This window comes from Perca fluviatilis, chromosome 11 (genome assembly GCF_010015445.1).
Source record: "Perca fluviatilis chromosome 11, GENO_Pfluv_1.0, whole genome shotgun sequence".
Classification (NCBI taxonomy): Eukaryota; Metazoa; Chordata; class Actinopteri; order Perciformes; family Percidae; genus Perca; species Perca fluviatilis.
In genome coordinates this window covers 4,961,898-4,980,878 of record NC_053122.1, presented here as the reverse complement: position 1 = coordinate 4,980,878, position 18,981 = coordinate 4,961,898, and the positions used below count along the sequence as shown (strand labels likewise).

The window sequence follows — 18,981 nt, the reverse complement described above, 5'->3', positions numbered from 1 at the left end:
CCATATTTATCTTTAATATTTGTCAAGCTCATTTGTCTAATACTTAAATACCATAAGGAAGTAAAAAGTATTTCTAATAAAAAAATCGATACAGCATAGTGTCGAGATATTTTTGGTGGCTATACTGTGTCCTTAACACAGTACCCAAATATCGATCTTTTATTATATAAAGTGCACATTTGACTTTTTGGTACACCCTAATGAAATCACTTCCCTTGTAGTCCACTAGATAATGCACGTCAGTTTTTATAAAGGCCCTAATGAATGTTTCCCTCATTTCCCTGTCCTCTCTCTAGTTTGTGAAGTTTGCCAACATTGAGGAGGACACGCCATCTTACCATCGCCGCTACGACTTCTTCGTGTCCCAGTTCAGCGCCATGTGCCACTCTACTCATGAAGATACTGAGACCAGGACCAGGTAAGAACACAGAGACACTAAGGGCTCTATTTTAACAATATAAGCGCACGGCATGAAGCGCCTGGCGCAGGTACAAATCCACTTTTGCTAGTTTGACGGCGGAAAAAAGGGTCCGTGCGCCAGGCGCATGGTTCAAAAGGGTTGTTCTTACGTGTCTTAATTACGGTAATCAGAGGTGTGTTTTGGGCGTGACATACAATAAACCAATCAGAGTGTCATCTCCCATTCCCTTTAAAAGCCATGCACGTTTTGACCTTGGCGCATTGCTATTATGATGGAGGATTTGCACTGTACTATTTTTCTTTTGTTTTTCTTTTGCATGTGTGTGTAACAAGCATAGTGTGCGCGCGCTGTGCACGAGCCTAGGCGCATTTTATTAATGCGCTGTTAAAATAACAATGAAATGCTGCGTTATTGACTTTAGACCAGGTTTTTGTTGGTCAATAGCGCGATCACTTCCCGCTGCCTCAAGATAGCAATACACCAATAATTCACCTGAACACACCTCTCTGTAAGACCAGAATGCACCTGAACACAGCTCCCTGTAAAACCAAGCATGCCCATGGGCGCAGGTGCATTTGCTATTTAAACGACGTCGGTCTTAAACTAGCAAAGACACTTGTGTCGGGCTTTGCGCTGTGCCCGGTACAAGATAGGGCTCTAAAACTGTTTTTAAACAAGCTATATTCTTTAAAAAACGTTGACTGAAAATCACCTGTTCCAAATATTTCCAGTCCCCTTTTCTGTCATTTAAATCCACTATGACTAAGTGTTAAAAGTAACAAAGCACTTCCTCCTTGCAGGAGATGCAGGTGATTCTTGACAGTTTTAAGGGATCAGGTTTGTAGTTCAGACATGCTCCTCTATGTTAATGTTTGTATTTTATCATCTTTTGCTGATAGCATGGGACCCCTCAGAGTTCAATTTTGGGCCCCCCCTTTTTTTTTTTACACATGGAATATTTTTACAACTAAGTAGACAGAACATTCAAATATAGAGTATGTCTGAGAAGTTCATGCTTGACCTTGAAAACAGTAGTTTGACTAGCTATGAAGTGGACCTTGAGTTAAGATTTTCCTGCATGGACATAAACAAAAAAAAGTATAACCCTGATCCTTGCCTCCTCGCACTTTTATTTTAAAAATAATCTATGTTGAACTACTTGCCTTGGTTCGTCCACCAGATCAAGTGTGGAATCTCAACATTGCATTCTAGTATTTACAAAAAATCCCCAGAGTTAAAAACAAGATGACATATTGATTACAGATTAAATCTAGAGAGGGGCAATGAGTGTAGACTGTTCACTCTCTCTTCAGATTCTTTCATTATCTTCATTTTAAAAGCAAAACTAATCTATGTATTGCTCCAGAAGTTAGGCGGTCCGCGACCAAATGATGAATTGTTTAATTTTACTCTTTAGCTCCCTGGAGCCGTTGTTAGCGCTGTTCACATTCATGCAAAAACAGCTGATTGATCATTGATACTGCAAATATTTTCTCTGATTAGTTCTCTTCATGGGGTGGGTGGAATTGAGCTAAAGTTGGAGAAATCAGCTGCTTTAGTTAAAGCTGTATCTTTGGATAACATGCATAGACATTACATTGATTTTCACTTCAAAAAATGATAGTGTAGCTGCCCATTGTTGCATCTTTTTTTCATTATTATAACGAAGACATTTTTCCATCTGCACCCACTATACCTCCTTTCAGAAACAACCCCCGCTTTTAATGCAGTGATGGATTGTACCAGGAACACATCCAGGCAGGGGAGGGGCTGTAACACAATCCCCCCCCCAGCGCAGGTCTCATCCTACTTGAATCCTGTGAATACAGAATTAAATACATCTCCTCCTGATTTCCATATTTATGGATCTTCCCCCTCCCACTGAGACCACAACACCACCGCAGGAGAGACTTGCTGCACTCAGATTAAAATAAGAGCGTTTGAAAGACACATTGCTGATGTATTTGTATGTGTATATAGATTTAAGAGTCAGACTTACTGTACTCACTAAGTTAATAGCATGTGATCAGGAAATGCAGCTACATCATTAAAGTCTAGCAGTCAGTCGATCAGACAGGTTACAAAGTTTATTCTGATACCACAACACCTGGTACATTTTAATCTATTAGCCGGGGGTTTGTAAGACAAAAAAATTTGTTTTATTAGCTGATGGGCAAGGTTTTTGCAGGCAATGAAAGCAGAAAGAGCAAGCACTTATCTGAAGATTATTTGAGAGTAATGGGGTGGTGCACAGGAATCTTTAGAGTCAAGTGCAGAATACATAAAAAAGCAAATCCACAAGATTAGAACTTGTGGAGCATAACAAGGGTGATGGTATTTGGAAAAACACTACAGGAAACGCTTATCGTATATCTTGAGAGAAACACAAAGTCTTTAATGAGAAGATCCAAGTCGAGCCTGAGAGCACAGGGATGTAAAAAAATACATTATTTGCCCGAAACGGCAGACTATGCCTTCTCCGTTAGAACTCAGTCAAATCGAAACACACAGACAATATACACGCTCTGATGATAAATTGTTATACTGAGACAACGTCCACCCCATTTATGCATGAGGGTAGACAAATATTAAATACATATATTAGTAAAATACAGTACATTGTCACAAACTATACTAAAACTACTAAAACATTTTCAACAAAAACGGAACAACCAACCAGTTTTGTAGTTTCTTTAGGAAATGTTTTATCTATTCCAGCTAGCATCCCGTGTGGGATCCCCCAGGGTTCAATATTGGGCCCCTTATTGTTTTCTTGCTTTTTTATGGCATCATTGCCTTGTGTTTCTTTGTAGATTCTGCATCCAACCAAGTCCACATATAGTGTTTGAGCATACAGCGTTTTGAATGTTTTTGTTATTAACTGTATTTATTAGTTTGGTTCTGTTAATTTGGTTGGCAAGCTGCTGCATACCGTACAGTTGCCCTCACAGGAATAGATAAAGTTGTATTTAATTGAATTAAATTGAATGCTACCAAGTGTATTCTTTGGCAGAAATGCAATAATATATTTCAATTGTTGCACAACGTGAGCTCTCTATTATAGCCGGGAAATGAATAAACAGCCAATTAAAAATGGTAATAGAGTATTTGAGCAGATAAAATTTGAATGTGCCACCCCTAATTTGTACAAAATACCACCTTCCTCCACATGCTTTATAATTCACCTTGAATGTAAACCAATTTAAAATTAGTTTGTGTTTTTAATAAGAGAAAAATGAGCCTGTTTAGGATTCCAGACGTCAGGCAAACACAATGTTTTATTGTTTTCAAGAAAGACAAAGACTCTGCCTGCCAGCCGCATTGTTAGGTTGGTAAAAATAGCTTGGTGGTGGCGGTGAGGCTCAGGAGAGGCTGTGACACCGCAGAGCAATTTAAAGGACGCCTTCCCCACTGAGATGCCACCCCTGACTCTAATACAGATGACCAGTGTATTAAAACAATACCTGAAGAGTTCTCTCTTTCATTTATTGTGAAAATAACTTCTCTTCTCGAGTATTGCTGCAGTTATTTGCAAAAATGTGACTGTAGCAGCTGAGACCTGTGTCTCTGCAGAGGCGAGTGAGCATATTTGTGCATAGAAATGGACTTTTATCTCGTCTCCCGTCATTTGTATGTATGAGAGAGCATGTGCATGCTGGTGGTGGTTGGGGGCGAGAGCTAGGGGATGCTGGGATTATTTTTGAGTTGGCTTGATACCGCGCTGTTAACAGTATGACTTTTCACTTAGCTTTTTTTCCCCCTGTATTTTATTATTCCATTTGGCGGCGTCTCGCAGCAGGTGGGGAGGAAATCCCAAATAGAATTTCCCTGGCGGTTATTGGATAAGGCCTAAGGCGCGGTCACCCGCACTGTTTCTCATATTATTGCTCGTACAGTTATTTGTGTCGGAAACAGAGAGCAGCGACAGAAATAGTAAACAGTAAAGTCAGACTATCTGGGCTCTGATCAGTCCTGTTTCTGGCAGATTGAAGAAGAAACTGGTGTGTGTGTGTGTGTGTGTGTGTGTGTGTGTGTGTGTGTGTGTGTGTGTGTGTATATATATTGAAATGTAAAGAGGAGTTGGAAGTTGAGACAAAGTGAGTCAACTTCACCTCAACCAAAATTGATATTCCGATTTTCAAATCGATGAACGATGTGATATCGATTCATAAAATCCTAAGCATGAGGCTCCGTTTTAAAGCTAGAGTGAAGATGTTGGTATCGTATGAAACTAGACGATCTAAGGAATCCATGTCATGCTAAATAACGCTCCAAAGTTGGGAGAGGGAAAAAAACCTGGCATGGCCATTTTCACATATGGCTTTAGCTCTATGTCTCTGCATTACACCCTCTGCACGGAAGAAAGCACTTATTCTGTCACTGTGTAACTGATTTGGGGTCAATTCTTAACGGCAACATTAACAATTAACGTATGGTGCAAAGCTGTATCGTATCATATAACGAAAGGGTCAAATAAAATCAATCAAAATGTTTAATAATGCAGCAGGTTAGAGGGCTCCTTGTGTAATTTAGAATCAGAATCAGAAAAGGATTTATTGCCAAGTAAGGCTACATTTACATCGCTACGTTTTAGTTTGAAAACGAATATCTTCTGCTACGTTTCCCCCTCTCATTCCCCCTGCTCTGGCGTTTCCCCCTCTCATTCCTCCCCCTCTCATTCCTCCTGCTCTGACGTTCCCCGTTCTGGTTGGTAATCTGCGGGGTTGTGTTTCAGTCTCAACGGCCGCTAACGGAGACCTTTGGCAACACCGACACTGACGCCAATGTTTCTGCTCCTGATTGGGTCTTATCGGTTACGACGTCTCGTTCTCTGAGACTACAGCTACAAATGTTACCATGGCAACTACCAGCAACAGGCGAAGTAATACATGAACGTGCTTCTTCCTTTTTACCCCGGCACGCGCATGTCCAGCATACGAGAATGTTGATGAGATATTTTGGTTTGGGCGTGTTAGTTTAAACAGAGATTAGTTCTTCTACTGCAGCTAAAAACACGTGTGTGCACGGAGATCACTTTTGGCTCAAAACTCTGCTTAAAAACCGAAACGTAGCGATGTAAATGTAGCCCAAGTAACACAAGGAATTTGCCTTGGTGGTGGTGGATGGTGCTTTACAGCATTAGTTCTCTGAAAATCTCTTTCATGTCAAGCAAAATCACTATTGTAACTGAAGAATCCCTAAATTATCTTGTCGTAGCTATCTAACAGGACTGTGTTTCCGTGTCAGGATCCGTGTGGCTGGGATCAAGGGTCTGCAGGGCGTGGTGAGGAAGACGGTGAATGATGAGCTGCAGGCCATCATCTGGGAGCCTCAGCACATGGACAAACTGATCCCGTCCATGCTGTTCAACATGCAGGACAGCGAAGACCTGGACAGGTACTGAACACTAGAGCTGCACACACTTAGTCGATTAGTCGACTAATCGGTCGTTTTGGTCTTAGTCGACTAAGATTTCCTTAGTCAGTTAGCAATTTTCTCTTTTTTTTTTTCCATGTAGAATGATTTATTTCCAAGAAACTTATGAGCACATCTGTGGTAAACACAATATTTAAAGTGGTGCTTTTTCAGCAGGTAAAGTTAAGCATGTCTTCAGGGCTGGGTACCGAATTCTATACTTTTTAGGCACCGATTGAATGGCCTCTAAAGTAACGAGTATCGAAAAATGGGGGTGCCTAAAGAAATCTCTCTCTCTCTCTCTCTCTCTCTCTCTCTCTCTCTCTCTCTCTCTCTCTCTCCCTCTCCCTGACCCTCTCTTTCACTGGTTGAAGCCTGAAAATATTGTAAACAAATTAATAACATAACTAATTCCACTGGTGGGACTGTTGAGCTCCGTTTCAGTCGCGGAAAATACTTTTCAATACTGAAGCAGCAAACATTCAGTGTAAGAGTAAAAAATGACATAACATTTATAATACGTTTATTTGATTCACAGCTGCTACATATAGTGTTTTGACCTCGACAACCCAACTGCATTTTACCGCAAACTTGCGACTAGTTCACTTTCTAAAGCGGGCGCAATCGCTTGTTTGCTAAGAGTCGGGTCAGGACTCCAACATTAACACACTGACAACATTCTATTCAGAATATAAAATATTTTTATGGCACTTTTTAATGTGTGATTGTGTAAAGGTGTTCACGAGATAGATCCCAACCTTTTCCGAACTTGTGAATTTGGCCAGCCGTCTTCTCTCCTTGATGGAGACAGACGCTGCGTGCACGGTGGGCTCGATGGTGTTTTAAGCCTCCATACTGTGTGTGTGAGCAAGACACAAGTGACAGAGAGACGGAGGAGAGCAGGGGAAAAATGGAGCTGAATGAACGTGTTTTAAATAGCGTTTTTATTACAAAACGCAATGTGCGGCGGCCGGTGTTGATAATGCGGCGCACCGCTACAAATTAGTCTATTTTTGGGAAACACTGCTGTATCACATGACTACTACTTCTGCCGTTAACACTACATTTTTCTAAACGTCGGGCTGCGTTCTGGGCTGAAAGTTGCTAGGCTACTGCGGAGTGATTGTGCATTCACAATCTGTACTACTAGCTCAGTAGTAGATAGCTCAGTTGGTAAAGCGGGCGCCCATATATAGAGGTTTTCTCCTCGACGCAGCAGGCCTGGGTTTGACCCCGACCTGCGGTCCTTTGCTGCATGCCGTTCCCCCTCTCTCTCCCCTTTCATGTCTTCAGCTGTCCTGTCAAATAAAGGCCTAAAATTCACCGAAAAATTATAAAAAAAATAAAAAACCCTGTTTTTCTCGGGGGTTTTCTCTGCTTTTCTGGTTGGGAGCGCTGAGACACGGGCTGGGCCACTCGGGGGTTGCCTCTGGGCAGCCACTATACATGAAAGAATACACAAATGCTGAAAACACATACCCAGAGTATTTGTCTGAAAGTTTTACTTTTCGGGAGCACAACCGGTCATTGCGTTGTTCAAATCAGCGAGTTTTAGAAGTGCTGAGGTCTAGGTATAAACTGTGGGGTGATCAGGCTTTTGCAGTTGCTGCCCCGAGACTCTGGAACAAGTTACCCCCTGATATTCGCACTATTACAGATGTAGCTCTTTTTAGGTCCAAACTCAAAACTTATCTGTTTAGTGAGGTTTTTAATACGTAGCAGTGGTGTGACAATTTCATTCTTCTTCTTCGTTTCTTTTTAACCTTTTCTGATTTTACTGTTTTCTATGTTCATTCTTTCTATTGTATGATATGTGTTTTTACTCTTGGTTTCTGATGTTAAGCACTTTGGATGCCTGCTGGTTGCTGTGAAGTGCTATATAAATACATGTTGATTGATTGATACAGAGTTTAGTCTGGGACAACTGTGACTAAAGTCTTTATTCTCCACCCCGAAATTTGGAGAAATTTTGTCCGAGGCGAGAACTCTTGGAGCGTGGAGGTGACCTTATTAATGGGCCAAACCTCAACACCCAAAACTCCCCAGTCAATTAAATACACATGACGGGTTGGTGCTTTTTCTCTCCAGATAATTAGGAAAGTAAACTACTTCTCCTGCAACTTCAAACTTTACTCCACCTTCAAGGACAACAGTCACTAGCTGTGTTGGAAACCGTTCCCTCATTCACTCACTATTCCCACGAGATATATATATATATATATATATATATATATATATATATACACACACACATTTTTTTTTTCTGTTCCATCTATCTTCTTCGTTTCCGTCTATTTCAAACCGAGAAATGTGCTATACAAATGACGCTGCCTTGCCTCTATAGTGTTTATTAAATAGTGACTATATAGGGAACGACCAAACCAGATTTCAGACACTACAGTGAAAACATCGCTGCGTCAGGAGATGCGGCCGTTATTTGTGTGACGGAGGCGGGCGCGCCCAGCGTCATGTAAACAAACCTAAAATACTTCTAATTCGTCCCTGAAACAAACCGAGCCCTCAGGAGGAGAGTAAAAGGTTGTATATATTATATATGGTCCATGTTACATTTCCACTGTTCAGAAACGAAAGTCTCTGCTCCATTTTTCCTTTTCAGTTTCCGCGGTTCCTTCTGCTTCTTCTTCTCCTCCTCCGGGAAATCACGACTGCATTGCATTGTGGGATACGGGAGTGAAATGTAGGCTACATCGTATGGACGCTCTAATTAGCGCTGTGCAATGTGGCTATTTTATAGTGGACTATATAGTGAATGAAATTAACCGCGGAGAATTTGAACACCACTACAGAATGGAAAACACACTATATAGGGAACTATTTCTGTGATGGGGACCGATATTACCTGGGCGGCTCACAATGCTTCTGATATCCCAGCATTCCCCTGTGACTATTTTCTCAAAAAGTTCAAAATGATTTCAGGTTACAGTAACTTCTTCTTTTACTGTCTAAATGTTGGAAGAAGTGACAAAAACTTTGGAAAAAGTGGGGGAAAAACGGTTGAAAAAGCAACCAAAACCAGGTGGGCCAAAATTTGATTGTGAACCTAAATTGATATGCGGGCCGGATCAAAATCTGTGAAGGGCCTGGTTCGGCCCGCGGGGAGGTGCAGCAGGCCGATCAACTAGCCCGACATACGTTTTTACTGGCCCCGGGCCATCGGGCCATTGCTTATGTCGAGCCCTGCCTATATAAAAGCATCCCTAGAGCACCATGTCATGGGACCTTTTGATATTAACAGTCTATGTTTGTATCTCATGATACAAAAAGTGACGAGAGCCTGGCGTATGTTTTCTGCTCTTTGTTTCACCTCTTACCACTTTAACATTCGCCGCCTGCACCGCGAGACGAGTCGGGATCTAAACTAAATCCAGCTCTGGATCGGCGAGCGCCGGCTGAAGGAATATAAACCCCTCCCCGTCTGAACTCGAGCCGGGGGATTTAAAGCCTCGGCTCGCTCTCGCCTCCACACACCTCAGTCCTCGTTACATCCACTCAGCCCTCAAACCCAGGCCTGTAGGAAGAAATCCCGCTGATGTGTCACACTGGGGAGTTTACCCCCCACCCCCTCCTCTCCTCATGAGACTGAGGCCGTTGTTCTGCTGTCACTGGTGTTTGAGGATGGGAAGATTTATGGAAAAGACCAATAAGTCAGGACAGGGAGCTTATTATATATAGCTTGGTGTCTGCGCCTCACAGCTGTCGTCTCACCTATACTCCTCTTGCCATTTTTCACCTGTTCTTTCTTTCTTTTCCAGTTGACTCCTCTACCTCTGATCTCCCATATTCCACAAAAAAGTACGAAAAAAAAGTAAAGTAAAAAATACGCAATTGGAAGAATGTAAACAAGCCACAACTCAGGGAAATGGACTAAACCTATGACAGAGACGTCTTCCTTTGAATTTCATTTCAAACCTTTATTTAAAACTCAGGGCCCATTGAGGGCCGAGTGCACTGCATGCATTTCAGCAAATTACATTACCTAATATACTCATTAACCAGATTGAACAATGGCAAAGGGAAATTTAGCCAGGTATGGCATCGCTTCCTCGTATATATTAAAGGCCTATTGCAATAAAAAGGTGTTTGAGGAAATTATGGATTTGATTCAATTACAAGAGGTGCTGTTTTAAGGGTGTTTTTGACTGTCTTTGTTACTGAGGTTTAGTTGTTTAGGGCAGAGATATTCAACAAGGGGTCCGTGACCCCTAGGGGGTCCTCAGAGTAAGTGCAGGGGGGCCGCCATATTATGTCTAAAATGTTTTTGAAAGTTAATCTTTTCAAAAATTCAAATATGTCTGAAAATATACAATAATATGAATCCAACCTATTATTAGGAAAGATAATTTGACCTATTTGTGAAAAGAAAACCATTTCATTTCATACACATTGAAGATAAGCTTAATATAGGTAGCCATACAGTTAGGCTTAAGAATTCACTGTGCCTTCCACATATATGTTTAACATTAAAACATGATGTATAAATAATATATATCTATTCATTTTCATCCATTTTAGCCCAGTTTAACATGCCCAGTTTAACATACAACTCAATTTTATACAATATATGTACAGTAGTAGGGGGTTCCTACTCGGTCTCTCTTTCAGCTAAGGGGTCCTTGGCCTAAAAAATGTTGAAGACCGCTGGTTTAGGGTTTTTCATTCTTTGTTCTTTGTGTGTGTTGTTGTTCTTAGATGTATTTAATGCTGTGTTCCAGACACAATTTTTAGCCTGTAAATTACGACTTCAAGTCACGACTCACGACTTGGTAGCGTTCCAGCACGTCATCGTCCAGATAAACTGTGACTGAGTGAAAGTCTGTTTAGTTACGTTCACGTAAAGCAGATTTGTGCGTCTGATGATAAAAAATAATGACATTTGGCACACGGGCAACGCTGGCTAGCTAAACATTGTGCCGTTGGCAGGGTTCAGGTTAGGCTACCTAACGTTGACATTAGCTAGCAGCTACCTAACGTTGACGTTAGCTAGTGCTAGCTGATACTAGTGATTTCTAGTCAGCGACATATTTTGGGCTTCATTTTATAAACATAACTTGTAGCAGTACACAATCGTATTGTTCGTGTATTGTTTTGATTACAATGTGCGGAATTACTTTACGTTGCCCATTTATGTCTATTTATTTCTATTTCTCACCGTTGACCACCGGCGTCTGTACAGCATCAACAGGGGTCACCATTGTTGTTTATGTGTGTGTGACGTCAAAAACTGTAACTGGGAGTACAACCATCTGGTACCAGTTCACGGGGAGTAAGTTAGGGGTTTGACTGCCGTTCCAGGATCACTTTCATGGATAGAAGGTTGTGAAAACACGAGTTACTGGTTGCCTGGAACGCAGCATTAGAATACTGCATGAAGACCATCTGATGGAATGTGTATGGGAAAGATGATAATGTTACTTAACTGACAAAAATAAAGAGTTAAAATACATATTTATACAAAAGAAAACCACTTGACCTCGCTGCCGGGCAAAAGATTGCTCTCCCTGTTTTGAATTGAACTTAAGATCCCGAATTATAGTACAACACTTCCAGCTTTGGTTTGTGTGTTTTCTTTTCAAGAAACAACGCCTTTCTACAGGTAGTGGACTCAGTAAACTTTAAATCAAAATATGAACATGTAGATACATGTTGTACTTCCGTGTACATACACAGGGGCATAGTCTAAGATTCTCTATAACTAAAGGGATTGCTTTTCATGTTGCCACCAATGGTAAGAAACGGTGCACACTTCCTGTCTCCTAAATGGGCGTGGCCTCTTTTGAAAGTGTAGCGATGAAAAGTTATACTTGCATAATTTATTATTAACATTAGGTATTTACACAGCTAAAAGCCATGACGTGTCCGTCTGAAAACTGCCATTTTAGTGTCAGAATGTTCTGGAGATATGTGGCTTGTGATAAATGGCTCCAATATTTACTTTTTTGACTACGGGGCGAAAGGATCGCTCATAATCTTTGTTCACGTTCACTTCTCCCGTTGGAATCAATACACTCTCCTCTCCTCTCTTGTCTCCTTTCCTCTCTCCTCTCTTGTCTCCTCTCTTGTCTCTCCTTTCTTATCTCCCCCCTTACTTGTCTCCTCTCTCGTGTCCTTTCTTGTCTCTCTTCTCTCCTCTCTTGTCTATCCTCGCTCCTCTCCTCTATTGTCTCCTCTACTCTCCTTACTTTCATCGGGGCTGCTTCTCTCCATCTCATTCGGTTGGTTTCCATGTGAACAAAAAGCTATTTTTTGACCCGGTTTATTTCTTCGTCTTTCTTTCTATGTATCCCTCCCTGTGTTTTTCTTCTTCCTCTTCTGCTTGCGCCCCACAAGTACCGATACCTCCCTCCATCACATGTGGAGGACCTTAGGGGTTAGGGTGTGATCCGACCGGCGCCGATGTCTCCATGTCATTATGTGGTGTTGGAGGGGCTTCACGCCCACAGGTGTCACAGGGAGGCTCTTTCCTGCCTGCGTTGGCTGCCCGACGGTCTGGCAAAAAACACAGGTCTTTCCTTTCAATTAGGATGGGGTGGTGCGTCCAACGTCGACTTCAAGGCACCTAACCCTAACCATTGCTTAGCCCCTTAACGCCGACTGTCACTAATTTGCATCAAACCCTTTCCATTCCGACTGCAGGCGAGATAGCGTGTGTATTCCCCCCAATGCGTTTTTTTTTACAGGCGATACATACCTCGGAACCTTTTGCATGCACTGGTTTCTCGTAGGACCGGTCGGAGTGGGAGATACATCCGGTTCACGGAAGCAAAATTAACCCTAACCCTACCCCTAACCCTAACCCTAAAGAAACTACTGTCAATGTTAAGGAGTAGGAGAGTGTTTTCTTTCTTGCCGTTGTCAAGATCCATGTATTTGTCAATTACAGTTTAGAAGTTCTAACAACTTTGTGACATGAATGAAATCTATTGTTTTATTAATTTTACCATTTTGTAAAGAATTTTACCATAATGCCTGTTGTCGCTAATTTGCATCATACCTAAATTTATATCTATTCCATATGCTATAGACAAATTAACAATCTCAACTTAATTTAACATCAGCTTGGAGCCAGAAACATACATAATATTTTGTTTATATAATTGTGAATAAATTCAGGCGTCAAGGGGTTAATCCTAGCGGGCCTGCAGCGAAAAGTTGAGACAGACTCAACTTTTGGAAAAACACAACCCTCTGAATTAAAATAAGTTCACCCCCCTCAACAAAAAAAAACAAGTCGCTACAAGTTCAGGGTGGTGTAAAGCCGGTTCAGAAAATGAACCGCGTAAAAAAAGAACTCCCATTTGACGGTCACTGCCTCTCCAAAGTTGACACAGCTCTATCGCACCTTTTCTCGTTAACTTGGAGATCTCTCAGAGGCTTCAACACGCCACCCACTCATGCTAAGCAGAAGTTAAAATTTATCTGACTGCAGCCCTGCAGAGACACCAAAGTTTTAATGACTATATCTGCCTTTGTATGCGGCAACATTTTTTCATAATGTGTTCCTAATCCACAAAATTTCAGTTTTTCTCTTCTGCCGTTTGAGACAGCAGTGATCCAGAACACACTTTTTTCTAGACGTAAATCACTTTCGTCAACAATGTTATTAATGAATTTCACAGACAAATGTCAAGAATTGACGAGTTCTAAAAAGTGATCATCAATTGATTAGTTGATTCACATAATTCATAACAGTCCTGATAAGCTGTTAATTGTTTAAGTCATTAATCGGCTTCACAAATGTGAGGATTTGTGGGGTTTTTCCATTATTACTTCTGGAGTTGGTTGCGCCTTGAAAGGTCAGAGGCAACGAGATCAAAGTTGAAATAATTTGAACTTTGGGCGCAGCGCTCGGCGGCAGTTCTGAGCCGTGCACGACGCCAAAGGGGTAGCACTTCGCCTAGTTGGGCCGCACCGCTCTCCCCATAGGAACACAGTGGAACGGCAAGCACAGAACGGTTTTACGGCTTATCAAAGGGCTGTAGTACTTGAGTCCGGACTTCCAGACATTTTTCTATTATCAATCAATCAACATTTATTGATATAGCACTTTACAGCAACCAGCAGGTATCCAAATGCTTTACATCAGGAACCAAGAATAAAACAACATATCAGACAATAAAAAGAATGAAACTTAAGTAAAATCAGAAAAGGTTACATAGAAACAGGAGGAGGAGAGGGAAACTGTCACACCACTAATACGTATTAAAAGCTATTCTAAACAAATAAGTTTTGAGTTTGGATCTAAAAAGAGCTACATCTGTAATAGTGTGAATGTCAGGGGGTAACTTGTTCCAGAGTCATTGGGCAGCAACGGCGACAGCACCATCACCCCACAGTTTGTACCTTGATCTCAGGACTTCTAAAACCAGTTGATTTGAAGACCGCATTGACCGGTTGTGCTCAGGCAGGGCTAAAATCTTGGACAAATACCCCGGGGCCTGGCCATTTAAGGCCTTGAAAACAAACAATAAAATCTTAAAATTGATTCTAAAACGGAGCTAATGTAGGGTGTAGAGAACGGGAGAGATGTGTGCATGTCTAGATGCATATGTTAAAAAGCGAGCAGCAGCATTTTGCATCTTGAACTCGTCTTGGACTCGTTGATATTTGAACCCGGACTTGTCTCGGACTTGGCCATTGGCGTCTGCAAATATTCTAGTTGGTCTGGACCGAGTCCAGAACGATATGCTTTTGTTCAGTTCAAGAATGTGAACATGACCTGTGTGTTGCTTGTTCTTTGTTACATTTTCCATCGGCTGTCCAGAATGGTCTTGTTACACCACAATAATAAGACTCAACATCTAATATGTATAAGTTGCACTTCAGCTTTATGTGACTTAAGTTAAATTGTTATACTTAAAGTAAATAATGTGGCCTAAATTGATTCTTTCTTTCTCGGTCTTGACTGTGTCTCATATGGACTCGGACTTGGACTCAAACCTTTTTGGATTCGGACTTGACTCGATCTTTACTAGATCTGGTCTTGAACTTGTCTTGGACTCAACAAAGGTGGGCTTAACTGCAGCCATGACTTATCACGTGTAGGCGGCTTAAAGTGGAACACATACCTGTCGTCTGGCTCCGCTGCTGCTTCGTCTTCCGACCAACTCCTTTCTTGGAGCAGCGTCGGATTAGCCTCGATGCTCCGGTGGCAGTTCATCTGTAGACATTTAAGACGCAGACAGAACATGAATGCAACTTGATGGGTAAACAAAGATTTGTTAGGCTATTCCGAAAACACTTGGCTTTCTTTTCCGACTTCATCCCGGGGGATATTTTGAAACCTGCAATGTTTAAAACAATATTTGCTAGCAGTTGTCTTAATCCCCTTGACTCGTATTGGCTAAATTTCTTGGCACTTTACCGTCAACTACTGTTGATCAGCAGGATCGGTTAAAACATCAGCGTGTGCACCTGGGTCCTCATCCGTGTGTGTGCAGAGCAGCTTTGTTAGTGGAGAAATGTGTCAAACCTGCTGATAACATCTGGGGGGCAATATAAACATACATTTTGGATCACAAAAAGCAAATTTGGGCTCTCCTTTTTAACTAACAGGCTTTCTCTTTGATGAAAAGTGTCACACTATGCATCAAAGAAATCTCCTTGAGAACAACCTTCACCAACTGTGAACATCATTAGCACATGAAAAAGGGGATTTTTTTCATTTAAATGATGCCAGGTAGCCTGCAAGCTTTCCTTTGTACTTAGTTTGAACTGAATAAGTTCAAATAACTTTGACTTGCATGCGTGAGCCGAGCTGGAACTGTAACAATTCAAAAGCCTGTCCTTCAGCAGGACACAACCTGTCTCAGAACGCAGGCCACCAGGACAAATGTGTCCTTTGGATTGACCCTGAGGAGTCTAATCCAACCGTCCTGGAATAAATCCTCCCTTCAGGAATGTTAAAATGTTCAGCGTTGATTCATTTTAAGGCCCTGACACACCAACCCGACGGCCAACCGTCGGCAGAAAAGCCAGTCAGATTGATCAGTCGGCTCCCATCGGTCCAAAAAGTCCCTCTGAACACACCGAAGCAACGCCGACTTGAGTGTACGTTCTGCGTGTGCACGAGACATAATATATCTCCATAACAGCAGGCGGCGGAAATGACAAACGCGTCACGTGGGTCTGGCTTCTCCCGAATTTCAAAGCCGACCATAATGGTGGCTCGTTCGGAATACGATCTCGTATTTTACGAAAATAGTTCACTGAAACGGGTTTCTGAAAACATTTTAAGCGAGAAATTGTTCATAATTCAACAATTCAAATCAGCCCAAATTAAAGCCGACGGCACGGAACACCGAAAACAAAAACAAAACAACAACAAAAAAAATGAACCAACTCCCTGAAACAGACGAACAATACTATATTCTCATTCATACGTTTGAAATGAAAACCGTCAGCTCAATGACTACAGATTTGATTGTCCTTCAACTGTGTTTTCAGACTAAATTTAAAATGTTTAAAAGTACAGCACTCTCTGATAATCCATGGTAAAGAATTCCACATCTTGCCTGTGTTAACTGAGAGGTTTTGCCCAAGTGTAAGAGACTAAAACTTTAAATAACAGGGTTTTCAGTGCAGCACCCAAGACATTTCTGGCACCACCTAACCCGAATGAATGTAACTAAATGACTTTTCTCAGATCTAATGTTTATAGTTGGTCCCCAGTGGACTTCTATAGCAAGTATAGTCTTTAAGCCTTTTGATTGTTATTTATTTATTAACTGCTCTAGTTTTTCCAAAGTGTTAGACACACATATGGTAGTAATATAGGTCCAAAATGGTGTAAAATAGATGTATTTTCTTAAAGGAGGATCCCTGAACCCATCGCCAAATACGTGCACCTCAGTCTTCCACAAACCTAGAGAAAACACTCCATAACAATTCCCCTTTAGTGGAAGCTCTTGTGAACCTTGAGCTAGTTTCTCATTGCCAGACCTTCCTCCACAGTGCTGTGGAGGAGGGTCTGGCTAGTCCACACAGTATTCCTGGATGGGAGAAAAATGTGCTCTGGTCTATTGGCATTTCTTTAAACCAATCACAATTGTCTTGGGCGGTGCTAAGCGTCGGACGGAGCCACGGTGCCGCTGCTAAATAGCCTCTGGAAGGAACTTGTTTTGGTGGAACACGTGTACGTTCAAAAGTAGTTTTAGTCGTGCAACAGAAAACTCAGATCGGACAGATAGTCTAGCTAGCTGTCTGGATTTACCCTGCACAGATCTGAGGAGCAGTTAACCATAGTCCTCTTATCTCGGAAGTGGAACGTCTTGGATATATACTAACCTTGAGCTTCTTCCTTCCCTCTTTCTCCTGCTTTTAACACTCCAGTCAACACATCTAATCTTTCACGATTAAAATGGAAGTACAGTTTTCACATAATCCAAATATAATTGCGGTGCATATATTCCGTGCGTTCATCACCGCGGGGAACATTTCTGCATTAATGGCCACATCCCAGCCGTTTCTAATGGTCTAATGTCTGCAACTTAACGAGCGCATCGTTCAGTCAGATCTAACGCTGGAAGTCTATTGTTTAAAGGAGGAGAAGTAGGATGTATGTGGTTCAACAGAAAGGACACATCGTTATATATTTTAAAAATCTCATAATCAAATCAAATATTAAAATCTAACGTCAACTTCAAATCTGGCTGTTGCTGTATTGGCTCATTTTCTTTTCTTTAAACACCAACCTCATTATTCTGGGAGGTCACGACTCAAAAAGGTTGAGAACCACTGCACTAAACCACTAGTTTTTTACTTTTATTCATGTCACTACACAACATCCTTATTTTCATCATTTGATTTGTGTAGTTTGGTTTGATTCTCTTCTGATACCAACTTCGTGAATTTAAATCTTAAACCTATTTAAAGGGTAATGTCAGCTAAATTACAAGACAACAGATGTACTCAGTTACCTCTGGTTTAATGTAGCAGTGCAGTTTTGATTTTATAAGTATTCCTTTGGTAGAAAGTAGTACCAGAGAAATCTGTTTTAAACAGCTGTTGATTATCCAGAGCCTGGTTCCAGACCTTTTAACATACTGCCCACATCTCCTATTTGTTCAGCATTCAAATAGTTCTAGTCTTGTGTTTATTGATGGCCATTTCAGCTGGTTGGAGAAACTTTTGACCAATCAGAGCTTTGTAGGAGGCATTAACAAACACAGATGGCATCTAATTAAATTGCTCAACAGCTGCCGAGCTACATTCATGCAAAATAGTGTCAGAAAAATGGCTAAGAAGCGTGGACTAGATTGGAGTAACTGTACAGGTTGTCGACTTAATTGAATACCAACTCTTAAATCAACATTTCTACAAATCATCAAGTGAGTCGCTGCTGATTGGTTAGTGCAAAACAAAATAACTCAACAAAGATGGCACTGGGCAAATGGCAATTCAGTCTGAGGCTTCTTGTTATGTAGCCTCAGCCAATGTCCATTCAAGCATGTTAAAAAAATTAAAATAAATCCCCGTCCAAATGAAAACGCAAAAACACATAGAAGCGCTATTTAAGAGCGTGCCAAACCAACAGGCTGCAATATAAACCTAACCCTAAAGCCATGTTGGCCAATCAGAAGCCTGAAAGAAAGCGGTTAACGGAAGGCTACTGGGCTGCAATGGTGCATTGATCACATTGGTGCCTCTGTAGCTACATTTATATGTAAAAATGTCCTGTTAGCAGTGTCAACCATGTCAAAATATCAAATGCTCAAGTGTTTTTATCTCCAGTAGAAGAACTGATCTCTGGTTAAACTAACACGCCCCAAACCAAAATATCTCATCATCATTCTGGTAAACTGGACATAAACAGGAGACAGCATGTATACTCTGCCTTTTGCTGGAAGTTGCCATGGTAACGTTAGTAGCTTAGTCTCAGAGAACGAGACATCGTGACCGATGAGACCCAATCAGGAGGAGAAACGTTGGCGTCGGCGTTGCCAAAGGTCTCCGTTAGCAGCTGTTGAGACTGAAACACAACCCCGCAGATTACCAACCAGAACCGGTCAGAAGGGTTTCCTAATGTCTCCGGTTTAGGGGCTCGGAAACACCAGAGCAGGGGGAATTAGAAGGGGAAACGCCAGAGCAGGGGGAATGAGAGGGGGAAATGTAGCAGAAGATATTTG

At 41.5% G+C, this 18,981-nt stretch overlaps 1 protein-coding gene across 4 annotated transcripts in view; it reads left to right on the top strand.

Annotated features, from left to right (window-relative positions):
* Positions 1 to 18,981, top strand: part of efr3a (EFR3 homolog A (S. cerevisiae)) — a 168,594-nt gene that overhangs the window by 82,976 nt on the left and 66,637 nt on the right. For all 4 annotated transcript variants that reach the window (XM_039815921.1, XM_039815920.1, XM_039815922.1 and 1 more), the window contains 2 exons: positions 297 to 418; positions 5,669 to 5,818. In XM_039815921.1, coding sequence (XP_039671855.1) covers positions 297 to 418; positions 5,669 to 5,818 — 272 coding nt within the window. The remainder of the gene's footprint in view (positions 1 to 296; positions 419 to 5,668; positions 5,819 to 18,981) is intronic.